This window comes from Netta rufina, assembly GCF_964035555.1.
Source record: "Netta rufina genome assembly, chromosome: 1".
In the NCBI taxonomy this organism is placed as follows: domain Eukaryota; kingdom Metazoa; phylum Chordata; class Aves; order Anseriformes; family Anatidae; genus Netta; species Netta rufina.
The window spans coordinates 148,112,999-148,126,534 of NC_140123.1; the positions used below are offsets into that span (position 1 = coordinate 148,112,999).

At 36.8% G+C, this 13,536-nt stretch overlaps 3 protein-coding genes across 5 annotated transcripts in view; 1 reads left to right on the plus strand and 2 right to left on the minus strand.

Annotated features, from left to right (window-relative positions):
• CHPT1 (choline phosphotransferase 1) overlaps positions 1-1,141 on the plus strand; it is a 20,707-nt gene extending 19,566 nt beyond the window's left edge. For both annotated transcript variants that reach the window (XM_084294078.1, XM_084294079.1), the window contains one exon: positions 983-1,141. In XM_084294078.1, coding sequence (XP_084150204.1) covers positions 983-1,027 — 45 coding nt within the window. In that variant the 3' untranslated portion in view covers positions 1,028-1,141. The remainder of the gene's footprint in view (positions 1-982) is intronic.
• Positions 1,009-9,463, minus strand: SYCP3 (synaptonemal complex protein 3; the record flags this gene model as incomplete). Its single annotated transcript, XM_084294106.1, has 9 exons — positions 9,405-9,463; positions 8,097-8,241; positions 6,556-6,631; positions 6,175-6,209; positions 4,418-4,535; positions 3,298-3,397; positions 2,386-2,484; positions 1,204-1,308; positions 1,009-1,062 (listed from the first exon to the last, which is right to left on the minus strand). Exons 2-9 carry the CDS (start codon positions 8,224-8,226, stop codon positions 1,009-1,011), a joined length of 717 nt encoding a protein of 238 aa, XP_084150232.1. The 5' UTR covers positions 8,227-8,241; positions 9,405-9,463.
• Positions 9,464-11,881: 2,418 nt separating this feature from the next.
• The window catches only part of GNPTAB (N-acetylglucosamine-1-phosphate transferase subunits alpha and beta), a 43,576-nt gene continuing 41,921 nt past the window's right edge, over positions 11,882-13,536 (minus strand). For both annotated transcript variants that reach the window (XM_084305880.1, XM_084305881.1), the window contains one exon: positions 11,882-13,124. In XM_084305880.1, coding sequence (XP_084162006.1) covers positions 13,047-13,124 — 78 coding nt within the window. In that variant the 3' untranslated portion in view covers positions 11,882-13,046. The remainder of the gene's footprint in view (positions 13,125-13,536) is intronic.

The following is a 13,536-nucleotide window of genomic DNA, read 5'->3' on the forward strand; positions in this document are numbered from 1 at the left end:
TTTGCATGTATGGGTGGCTTTTGTGTTATCTACGATTATGTTCAGTCTAACAACTAAGTATTTTAGGAACTGCCTAATTTGTAAAAGTGGATATTTGGACATAATGGCTTCCTATAAAAACAAACTGCACACAGGCTAGTCTGGCTGTTTAATTTGTACTGATTGACTGTAATGAGATACATGAAAGATAAATGCTTTATCCTTAAATCAGGCCTCCCTGAACTCCTAATCATTTGAAATTGCAAAAATTACTATTCCATCTCAAGCCTTTTAATAGCTTGTACCAAATAAGTGAGCTAGATTACTTCAGCAGTGGTCTACAAGAAATTCATAGCAATGTTTAATTAAGCTTACTTTAGCAGATGTCATGTAAAGCTGTGGTATTAAGCTCATTGTGCAACTAAAGAAACCTACATTTGGACAAATAACAGTTAATCAATCTTACTGGTACAAAGATATTACAATGCCTGTACTGATAAAAGGCCTAACGATTTAATTTACTATAATACACATCACTAAACAATCTTACATGAGCTATGTCATAGTCTATGAACCTTTATAACTGCTGACAGCTCAGGAGGCTAGATGTCGAAACTACGAAAATCTGTAGCCTTTGAAAAAGGCTTCTATTTGTAGTGCACCAATGTCTAAAGTTATTGTATAAGACTTAGGGAATACATTTTTCATCAATTCTACCTGTTTGAATTTGGCATTATAGAAAGTGATACAATGCAAACAGTCCAATGCTATTGAAAGTGCATATTAAGTAGTTAAAGATTGGACAGACAGGAAATTAGTTCTGGGTTTGCTACCTCTCCCTCCTCCCCAAAGTAATAAATTTCCCAATATGCCTTCTCAAAAGATTATCAGACATAAGGTTAGAACAATCCATTAAAGCATTTAATAGGAACTTTAAAACATTTAAATCATCTCAAGGTAACTTCTCTACGGCTAATGCCTATACTTGTATCATGTTACTTAGGTACAAGTTGTTTCTCCATTGAGCCATCAGAATAACATGGACTGAAGAGACTTGCGAACAGTTGCCATCTCCTGCTGTTGCTGTTACAAGAAAAGGAGATAATACTGAACAAATGCCAAACCAATGATTCCTTAATCTAATTAAATGAATGTCAAATGACTTCTTTACAGAATGTTCTATTTTTGTATTTAACTTAAGTTCTTCGTAAACCTGATACTTACAGTGTCCATCATAATCTTCTTCTGCAACATAGCCATTTCTTTGCGAAGTTCATTTTGTGCACCAGCTAGAAGATTTTCATTGGTTTTCTCTAGTTCTTCCATGCTCTGCGGTTAAGGATAATCTTAATTCAAAACTGCTTGATGTCTCAGGGTTAATTTAAACAAACAAACAATTTTTCAGACTAAGTTCAATTTTTATGGCAGCAGTGATAATCACAGATGAATTTTGTCATTAACTTGAAAGAGAAATTCTATAGGACTTTGTGCTCCACTCCACATTACTGTTTAGAAAATATGCACGTGGCAAAGGAAACAGTCCTTTCCACCCAGCATCTGGGAGGTCCCAGCTGATATCCTGCATTTCAATATGCATAAGGGTTCTACAAGAAGAGATTAGACACATACCTGTCAGGAATGATAGGGGTACAGTTTAATATTATGACAACCTTAGAAACTTGACATAAGGCCTATAGAAAATGTTGAATTTGCTCCTCTTTGCACACTACACTCCAAATAAGCTAAGGTAAAGCTCACTGGTTATCTTCCCTTTTGCACATACAGTTATGCCTAACTAATGTACATAGCTGCCTTTTCTTTAGCTTGTATTTAAAGTTAAGCTGATTTGAGGCTTAATTTTTTTTTACCTGTTGATATTCTCTCAGGAGAAAATTCATAGTAATACAGTTTTTCATCTTTGATGAAGACATTGTTGACATTTTGAAATGGTTATTATTAAGATTTCTGTAATATCCTCTGCAAATTTCAACCATTTTAAACTAAGCATTGAAAAATAAATTTAAAATAGAGTGGCTCTGCGTGACTTGGAAAAAAACAGATACCACAAATAAAAAATTTCAAAACGGGGCCAGTTAGGAAATGACTCAAATAGAAATTAAGGCTTGTTAGAAAGTGCCAGACTTTACCCCATGTACCAGTACATGCTGGGGGCTGCCCAACTGAGAAGCAGCTCCACAGAAAAGGACCTGGGGGTCCTGCCAGAAGCGTGCCCTTGTGGCAAAGATATCTGAGTGTCCCAGGCTGCTTTAGCATGAATATTTACGCAAAGCTGTTGTTTTCCTTAAGCGAACCTTAAGTCTGTATTTTGTAAAGGCTGAACTAATACAGCCTTCCTAAGCTATGTGGTATGGATCAGCTGCCTTGTAAGAAGAAAATTTACTGTACCTTCAAGAATTGCTCATACAGTTGTTTAATGGTTTTCAGTCTCTGGCTTTGAACTACTCTTGCCTGTTGAAAAACTTTTTGTTGCTGACGAAACATGTTCTGAAGAAAAAAAAAATAAATCATGTTATTAGTTTACCAAAAGTGCTTTGACAGCAAAACTGATGCTGTTTGTCAGAATCAAAAATTCTGCCTTCACTGGCAGTCTGGGTCCTACAATGTAGATCCCTGCCTGGGGAGGTATCCTTGTTCATGGTAATAAAAGAAAGACTGAAGACTGGATTAAGCCTTGAGTTGTCCCCTGAGGTCCTTTCCAACCTGAATTTTTCTCTGTGGGATCCTGAGGGCTGCTAGCCAACACAGTTCTTGAGTATCCCAGGGAAATGTGCTGACTAGGGAAAAGCACAACTTGCAAACATTCTGGGAGTACAAATACAGCAATAGTATGTGTTTAAATTCCACTGTGTAGCTTCTATCCCCTTTAGACATCAAGTTATGCATTTGTGATACAGAGGCATACTTTTAAGCAATGCCATGCTTAAGGACAACTACTTTCCTGTGTTCCTTTGTCTCTTTACCCAAAGTCTATGGGTGCACAGATTCAACACATCTGGTTCTCCATAACCATCTTGGCTTTTCTCAAGCCATGTTCTGGCTCAGGGCATCATTTACTCCCATCTATAAACTTGAAATAAAGCACTGCACCCCTCTCCACTTTGAAATATATCCCAAAACTTAAACATTTACGGTTTAAGAACCACCAAACCTGAGTGAATTTTTTGATCAAGAGATATGTGTGTAAGGTATTTTTATTTTATTTTATTTTAAATTTCTGCACTTTCACATGGGTGTCTGAACAACACTATTCACTCCTTGTGATTATACTGTGAAACAATTCCTGTGCTGGAAACCCACCGCAAGTTTTTCTTCCTGTTCCTCTGCTTTCTGCACATCTACATCCCATTGCTGAAATAAAGTCACGAACTGCTGGGAGAAATCATGATTGAGCTTCTGCCTATAAACAGACACTAGCTGTAAGTATTACAAATGCTGTGAAGAAAGATAAGGTTCTGCGCACATGGAATGGAATAAAAGGAGCTGGCATAGATAAAGATGCTATTATGAATCAAGTCCTAACCTACTGTATGTTTTGAAAAAATTATCATTCAATACGTATACTTTTTTTTCCCCTAACTGAATGTAAATTATATACATATGAAGAGACAGCACTCATATACAAAATTCAGGTTAAAAAATAATAAAAAACCAAACGACTTTTTAACAGAGAATGTTAGCTTTTTCTGAGATTTACTTTTTGGTTTGTTTTGTTTTTTATCCCATTACAGATCTTGGATTTAACACAAGGCATTTATAATGAAAAATCGATCAGCTCATTCATTAGTTCATTATGCTTTAGTTTCTCTGTGTAAATTCACGTTTTGTTAATGCAAGTTTCAAAAATATATATAAAAACAAAAAGTTGCACGTGTTGCAGACTTTCAGTTTTATCTGTCTCCTTTTTCAATTTTGCTCTGCTTCTAGTATCAGATGTAGTAACTATGTATGCCTTAAAAGGTAAGGTAATATTAATTCAGATGAATCTAATCTCCAGTATGAAAATTACTTTCTTTCCTAACCAAAAGGTGTAAAACTTTTCCTAAGCAAATACATTTTCAAATACAAAGTTTGAAATTAAATGAGAGAAAAAAACAGTTTTGAAAGACAAGAATCACTGAAGTAATTTTCTGTAACAACAACATTAAAAAAAGAAAGAAGTGAAATCAGTTGTATAAGGTATTTACTCTCAAAATTCCAAACTTTAAACTTCATTCAAAAGAGAAAGTGTTATGCTAAAATGTTACTGACAGTTTAACCCAAGAGGACAGAATTTGAGGTTACAGAAAAAGGGACCGCAGTCGGTGTTTAACTACTAGATTACTACTGCTATTTAACTGCAAGAAGATGAATCAACTCAGTGCTGTGATGCAAAAAAGAATACGACTTCACAGGTTTAAAAAACAATGGTAAATGTTACCTTTGCTCCTGCTGTGTTTTCCAGACATGTTCAATTTTCTGGTTACTGGTTTTAAGTGAAGCTTTCGTATACATTTCTAATCTTTTCCTCTTAGCTAAGAGAGCTTTGTTAATGTCAGCTAGAATGAAAGAATATTTAGAAATGAAGCATACCAACATTTGTTGTGCGTTTTCTTAAAGATGCTGATGACCTTATATGCTTTGGAAAAGCAAATGAGGTGTGTTCTAATAGGAAGAAGCAGTTATATCACATTTCATAGATTTCAGAAATAAATTAGAGGTAGCATGGGATTACTATCACTGTCCATATATTGAATGACTGAATGACAAACTGTTTCTCATACTTCAGAAAGACTCCTTAAGTACTTTTTAAGAAATATTTGGGTTAATGTCAGTTAGTATGTCAATTTCATTTTAATTTATATTTGGAGATTTAACAAACAAGGCACAGCTAGTTTAAGATAAAGACAGGAATTGCTTTTCCTTTCCATTGTAGGTTTCAGGAAACATCTGTCAAATCTGTCTCTCTAACTTGGTGAGGCATCTGCCTCTGCTAATGCCAACCCTATTATTTTTGAGCTCTGTTTCTTTAAATTTCCATCTTTTTTTTTTTTTTTTTTTTTTTTTTTTAAGTCCTCAATAACAAGCAATCCCAGCTTTTAAAATTAAACTTTGAAATTCTCCTCCTGTCTAGATTGCTAGATCTACAATAGCATACTAACGTACACCTTAACTGCGCAAATTCTTAATTCATGAACTAATAAATTCCGTGAGCTCTTTCACCTTAAGCTTTACATGCAAACAATGACTGTGCACAGCATTTTCATACACATACAAGAATCAACCACCTATTGAGTAAGCAACACTGGCATTAAGATGTTTTCCCTTCTTTCCACTCCTTTTTGATGCTTTGGTTCCACTATCTGTGAAGTGTATTACAAATTCTTTGCAGGTGAAATGTGCTTTTTCTCTAATCTGTCAGCTAGCTAGAATTCAACTCGACACTTTGAATTTTAAGCAAAGCCATCTGAGGATTTCATTTCACTATGACTTAATTAAATCCAAGTAGGCAGCGTCAATAAATCTCTCATCACTAGATGACTGGCATTACCCTCGTTGTTTGGCTCTGCTACAAACTTTGTAGTCCTCTTCCTGACTGCAGAAATTCTCATTTCTACAGATTCCCTATCCTCTAGATTCCTGAAGATTCATAGTACAAGCTACTCTCTAGCTCAGTCTTTTCACAACTACAGGCTGCAGCTGTTCCTTACCATGAATTTGATTTTTTTTCCTGTTTATCTGCTTATCTTCATATTTACATGCCCCTAATTTCTCACTCCTGTCTTGCACTCCCCAGTCTCTTTTGTTTCACCATAACAAATTATTTAAGTAAGAACAACAGCTTTCTAACTCACAGTCTCTTCTCTCTGCCATATAATTACCACCTCTTAAACTGCATCTTGAAGTGGGAACTGATAATCAAAAGCACTCATGCTTCTTTCCCTATTTCCTGTATAATTAGTTTAGACCAATACTTTTCACTCTCTTTATATGCAGTTATTCCCTTCTCTCTTTCCATCTGGTCCATTTAGATGTATTAAATATTAGCTCTTTTCTGAAAACTGACTGTAACCAATGCTACAAACACTGGCTATTTTATGCAAATCTCAGAAGTTATTTTATGGTAACGGATTACTGTCAATTCTGTATGTTAAATTCTAGTTATTTTTCAACGTATTAGAATGTAAACGTACTTACCTCCAAATCTCTCCAGCATATTCTGTACTTCACCCCTAAAAAATAGTTTAAAAACTTTTTTTGACCATTTCCACTTTGGAATAAGACCTAATATGTAGGCTTAAAACTAATTTTATTCATGTGCCTGATAGTTTAAGCAATGATAAAGCTGCTACTGTTTTACAAGATAAAAAAAAATAACACTTACTCCTCTTCACTTCCTGCAAGAGTTCTCTTTCTAGACTAATTTCTTGATGTTCAAAAAGTTTACTACAATCTATTAACTTACTCCCCAATAAAAAGGCAGTATTAGGCCTTTAAAGGGTCCTGAATGAAGCATACCGACTAACTGAACAAAATGTCTACTTAAGACTCACTTATTTTGAAAAAAGACATTCTTACCCGACATCATCTGGAACCACATGAGTAGTCACCAAAGGTCTTTTCTTGCCATGCTTCTCCATTACTGGTGTTTCACCTTAATGTAAATTTCAGAAAGATTAACAAAAATATATTTTTTATATTTTACACATACAGCTCCCAAAATTTTGAATGTGAAGAGTTGATAGATGGTGATGAATTCTACAAGACTAGATTTGAGTTGGCCCTGCCTTGAGTTCCTTGAGGATGGTCTCAACCAGTTTTTCAGTCCACTACCACACAAATACCACCAACTCACAATAAAACAACCATTAGAAAGCTAAAAATAATCTAAAAATTGAAAAAGCCAACCTGCAAGAATTTAAACGTACTCTGACCATTAAAGTAGCAAAACCACAGACAAATATATATGTTTTGTCAAAATAAATTAATAAATCCTTGGTTGACAGATTTCCATTACTGAAGGGGAGGGTTGGCTTGGGGGGAATCAAGGTTATACCCAATTCAAGATGGAAACATAGGGTACCCAAAATATGAAACAATACAAATTTAACAAATAAAACTATGTACTGTTTCAAAACAGTATGCATTAGCATACACAGCTATACAAGCTGTCCTGAAAACAACAGACATTTCTATAGCATAAAGTTGCTCAGATATCCTTACAGAAATTCGGTTGGGAGATAATATAAATTAAAAGTGATTCTCCTCAGTTCCACATTTTGCAAACCCTCTCATTCAAGAAGTTGTAGGAATGTACATTTTGATCCGTATAGTAAATAACATAAATCTGATAGCCATTCCTATTTAAAGTTTAGAACACACTGACTAGACTTGTCAGATGTTTCACAGAAAGCAGCATAGCAAAACTCAGTGGAAATACTCCTGATGCTGGTTTCATCATTTGCCCCCACACTGCAGTATCTCATTGAAATGAAGTAAAGGATTTAGTCTGGACAACTGAAGAAGGGGAGAAACAGAGAGAAACAAAGCCCAGACATGACTGCTGAAAGACAACATCCATCACTTGATGAATTAAAACTATTTTTTAAGCTAAGTCCACTCTCCATGACACTGCCTCAAAATTAAACGAAGTCTTTGGTTGACTTCTATTCTTTTTCCTCAGAGCTGGCTCTACCTCTTCCATTCTTCTGTGCAGTCTTCCTCAAGTATTCTTAAACCTCCCAGCCTATAAGACTCCTACTAACCTATCCGACCTCACTCAACACAAGTGAGCAGAGCTTTTCTCTTCTGTCCTGATCCCATGGCATTATATGCAGCCACGTGATAGAAGAAGATGGCATTAAAATAAGGTAACAAAATAAGGTAACAAGATTCTACTCTATTGCAGGCGTTACCTCTAAGTTTAAGACCTAACTGGGTACCACACAGAGCTATTCTGATGTGTTCTCTTACCAGTCAATCAACACCATGCAATAGGAGGCTGTCACAAACATAAGGAACCATGCTTGCTCAGGCACTTGCTAACACATGATATATTCTCATCTATTCATAGTTAGAAATACCATAAACTTTTTTAAAAAAAATAATAATGTAAGCACCTTCTCTAATATCTTCCTCTGATCCACTCAGCTCTTTTCCTTCCTCTGGAAAGTCATAGGGAGGTATCGCTTGATCCTCCTGTGCTGGTTTACCAGCTTTTCCTGAATGCTTTCTTCCCGATGGTGCCATAATGAGATTTTCTTCCTATGGAAACATAGCACTGAAACATAACTTCCCACAGGAAGATGAATATGTTTTCATATTTACATTGATTTGTTTGTTATTTACACCCCTGTAACAATCTCCACCTGTAAGGGCAAGAAGCAGTCAAACTGTTTTATTTTTGAGGTACGTCACAGGATTAACCATCAGTGTGCTTTTAAGAACAGGGTCAAAAATAGCAGAGCTAGTGGGATCATACTTTTGTATGTTGAAAAGTAAACTATACTCTTAAGAAAGTGCTCTTAAGGTGCCTATCTGCTCAGTTTCCATGTTTATTTTATGTTTTATTAGATTTGATACCAGATTCCCAAAGAACTACACTAATATCTTGTCCTACAAAATACATAAGCGATAAAAGATGAAAAACAATCTGGTTCTATAACCCATGCTATGCTAGACAGACAAATAAACACACACATGTAGTTTTTAAAAAATCCTGGTCAATTTTCACTTTCTGAATTAGCTTTATTATTAGCCATTACACCTCTTTATGTGTTTCTGATGTAGCTTGCATATTTGTGTTTCTACAAATACACTTTAAAAAAAAACACACTTTAATATCACTTATTTTTATATAGTTATGTGTATTATTTTACAAGTATTTATGGAGTATGTATTTATTTAGAAGGAAAAGAGAGTAATTGTAGCCATTAAATGTGAGAATGATAAAAGCAAGCCTTTTCCGTAGCACTTCATCATGAGATACACCAAGGTAACAGAAAATAGCAGGATACAGTATCCTTACTGCAGTATTTCTTCTCTTATCTTCCCCTGATAGAAGGCGGTACAAAGCATTTCAATATAAATTTAAAATGACATATAATTTTAAAAATCCTTAAATCCTTAGTTTTAAAAACACCTCTGATTGTGCTGCCAAAGAAAAAAAAATATATAAAAAATCCCTCTTCAACTTTAAACTGCATGAAAATATATTTACTAACACATATTTTATCTTGCATACCGACATGAACTTCACTGAAAAATCAGTGTGCAAAGCACAAACTCCCCAATTCCTCTAGAAACTTTAAAACAGCCTTGCAACCCCACACAGCCTTCACCCATATTGTGTAGCTCCTTGCTTTAGCTGATACAAATATTCCCAAACCACGGATGCAGATTTAACGTTCTTTTTCAGAGGAACTCACCTCCTTATTTCTCCCTGCACAAAAAGACCTGAAAAAAGTATTAGTTGAATGAGTCTCACGTGTGGGGCGTTTTACCAGGTGAACCCACCTGCTTCCACCACAGCCTTGGTGCCCTGGGAGGAAACCACAGTGGCCTCAAAGGCTGAGGGGCGTGATGGTGTCCCAGCCCCGGCCGTTACTCCGCACCTCACCACCCTTCCCCATCGCCATCCCCGTGCCACTGACGGGTCCCTTTCCAGCTCACTCCACCTCACGCAGCGGGGACCCCTTCCCACTCCCATCTGCCTCACAAGGAGGGGACCCCCGGCGGTAGGGGTCACCTCACGCCCTCCCTCGCTCCCTCAGGCGAGCAGGCAGCCTGCTGAGCCTCGACCCCTCGCCCCCGGGGCCACAGCCCCCCCGTTATCCCCTCGCGGCCCCTCACGCTCCCTCCCCGGGCCGATGGCGGCGGCTGCTGAGGCGCGGCCCCACCTCAGCGCCCCCTCCCCCACCCCGCTCACCAGAAAAGGGCGGGAAAAATGGGCGGGAAGGGGCAGACGGCCGGGGCGCGGCCATGGCTGCTGAGGCGGCGCTGAAGGAGGTGGGAGGCGGCCCAGCTCCGGCCGCTTTTCCTTTGGTTAAAAACTGCTTCCAGCTCCCGCTCGGGCAACAAAATGCCCACTAAACATTTTGTTGTGGTGTATGTAGTCCAGGGTATGACGGCTTAGGAGGATTTTTCAGTAAGTGAATCCAAACGGGTAGTAGTTCTCTAGCCAACTTAATTCAACGAATTACATGCTTTGTTTCAGATTTTTTTCTACTGTTCTCACATGATCTTCTGTCCTCCTAAGTGATTTATTTTGTTCTTTACTTACCAAATATAAATAAAAATGCTAGAAATATTTTGAGTTTGTCTCATCCTTACCCTCAGCAACTTCAGAAGTCTTACCTGTTGGCATTTCCATAACTCAGTTTAAGCTTTTTCCAATATTGTACTTACACTGTGCCTGGCTGGAGCGGAGTTAACTTTCTTCACAGCAGCCTGGATGATGCTGTACTTCAAGACTGGTGACTGAAACAGCGCTGGTAACACATGGTTGATTCAACTGTGCAGAACCCAGGCCTCCTGTTGCCCTGTGTCCCCACAGCAAGGAGACACAGCAGACCTGAAGAGTTATCCCATGCCCTGTAACATCGTGCTCTGAAATAAAAGCTGGGGGTATAGACTCTCCAACACAGGTGATCCTCAGAGTGGCTGGGGCTGCCTGTGGGAACTGGTGAGCAAACCCTTTCAGCTGGGTTTTTTGTTTCTTACGAAACACACATGCTTCGCTTATTACTGTCTTTTTCTTGACCCACAAATGTTTCTTTCTTTGACTCTTCCAATCTTCTCCCCCATTCCTGCTGGAGGGAGAGCAAGCATCTGGATGAGCAATTTGTTGCTAGCCCATTGGAATCCTGTTCACCTGTTATCTTGCTTTGCTTGCTTGTTTTCTTTTTACATCTAACATGCTCACAAATGTTAGCTGTGATTTTCAGTGGATACTTGTCAGAAAGTTAATCCAACATCTTTTGGACATTTTTGCTTTAGTTAAATGAAATGCTGTATCTCTACTTTCAAATTTTGCTTAAACAAAAAGGTCTTGCCTGACCTATGTATGCAAACTGTTTTACTTGTACATCACTTCATCAAGAAGACTGCCTTAAAATTTCAACCCTTTTTCTCCCAATTATTTTGATTAGAATGGCAAATATTAAACAAAACAACAACAACAACAAAAAAACTAATAAAACTTGAAAAAGTGTAAGTATCAAAGCTTTCTTGTATTTCTTGAAAGTTCTCGTTTTTTCCTAGTCTGAAGTAGAATCACAGAATCATCTAGATTAGAAAAGTCTTTCAAGATCACTAAGTCCAACCATCAATCTGACATACTGAGCTACATCACTAAACTATGTCCCCTTAGTGCTGTGCCCACATTTCTTAAGTACCTCCAGGGATAGCGACTCCACCACTTCTCTGGGCAGTCCATTTCAATGCTTAAGCACCCTCTCAATAAAGAAGTTCTCTCTAAAGTGCAGTCTAAACCTCCCCTGACACAACTTGAGGCCATTTCCTCACATCCTATCACTTGTTACCTGAGAAAATAGACTGACACCCGCCTTGCTGCAGCCTCCTTTCAGGTAATTGTAGAGAGTGATGAGGTCTCCCCTCTGCCTCCTCTTCCTCCAGACTAAATAACCCCTTCAAAACACTTGTTTTCCAGTCCCTTGGCCAGATGTGAATTAAACTACATATTTATATGTTTCAGCATTATATATAATGTTATATATCTTGCTAGCAATGTACAAGCGTGATTGCATCTTTACAATGCTCAAAAATTTGATTCTACTTTGAGAATCCACTCATGCATCAAATATTATTAAAATTATTACTTATGGACATTTAAGAAAATAAGAACTTGTAACGCAGGGCTTTATAAACATTAATGGCTAATTTATCAAAATGAGTGAATTCGTCTACTTTAAAACAGAAACAGACAAACCTTTTACCATATTTTAGTTGATTTCAAAGCAAACAAGTATCTTACAATACATATGCACATACATTTTGTACATCTGATTACAAAAAAAACACTAATGCATTCTTTGAATACTGCTAGTACAATGAAGATATGCCACTGAAAATTTGTGCTTGAAAACATACAGTATCTTTTCCCACATAAAATCATACTAGTCTGATGTCTCAAGACAAATACAGGGCCAAATCCCATGAAATTTAAAAACACCAAAGCTTCATTTGTCAGTATAAATTTTGTTTTCTGAAGTGAAACATTTCTCCCACACATTGCTACATTAAAACAGTTAACCATTCATATAGAGAGGCACTTTTGCTTTTATATTTACAATGCTTGTAAAATATTATACCTTAATCACTTCCATTTGATTAAAACCCTCTCTTTGTAATCAAGAAACAGCATCATTGTATTCTTTGGAATATAATACACCAGATAAGATATAAAGTAACTTCAAAATAATAATTAATTGTTCTGATATTGTATATTTTAATTAGATTGCATTTATTCCAAATCCCAATTAAATACTACAAATAACGTTGTGAATTGTCACTGTGCTTTAAAGAATGCCAACATCATTAAGGGTAGACTAAAGGTAAATGACAAGTTACATAATTCCCTTCGTTTTCCCATAGGGCTAAAAAAAAAAAAAAAAAAAAAACAGCAATGACAGAAATTTGCAAAATGTTTCGGAATGCAAGATCAAGTACCTGTTGAGCTCATCCCAAACAACTTTGCCTTCTAACATTATATCTAGTTGGCAACATACACTGCAATAAATGCAGCTACATTCTTTAGGTAACCCTTTTTATAAAAAAGGATAACATGGCCATGAACTAATGTTTGTAAATGTTTGTAAGATCAGTTGAAATCTGCCTATGCAGGTTTCCTGCAATGTTTGTTTTGCTTCCTGTCACAGCTCCAGCAGCTTGTATATCACAGAGTACTGCAGAGATCATAACTGTAGATGCATGATTTTTTTTCTTCATATCACCTTCGTTAAATATCAAACCATAAAAAGACACTTATGAAAGAGATTTTGAATGCTTATCACATCTTGAGGTAGACTGATCTCCAAAATAAAGCTCTTCTACACTTTTATTCGTTCATGACCATCTTCCTTTTGGATCCTTCTCCTTGGAAAAATCTTTCGTTTAAGTGCAATTAGCTGAGAAGAGGAAAGAAAATACAATATTTAGTTCTCTGCTGGGCTAGAGGTGTGCAGCTGGTCAGCCTTTCATCCTAGAAACCATAGAAACTGTACCGTCCATGGTAATTCAGTCACTACTGTCCATTTTTTTTTTCCCCCATTGCATAGAAAGTTATTCAAATGCATCTATTAGGCATAGGCACTTGCACTGTACTTCTCAATAACCAGAATACAAGCAGAAAGTGAGAGATATGGTATACCTATATTCTGATTATTTTAAAGTTAATTTGTGTATGTAATATAAAACCAGGCTACATTCTGTTTCTGAAAGGTCAATGCAAAGCTGGCAGTATTTACATACCTAGCTGTCCTACTGAGCTGAATACTCCCTTCCAAAATAAAATTACTACGCAGGGGGAGTTTTTAATGT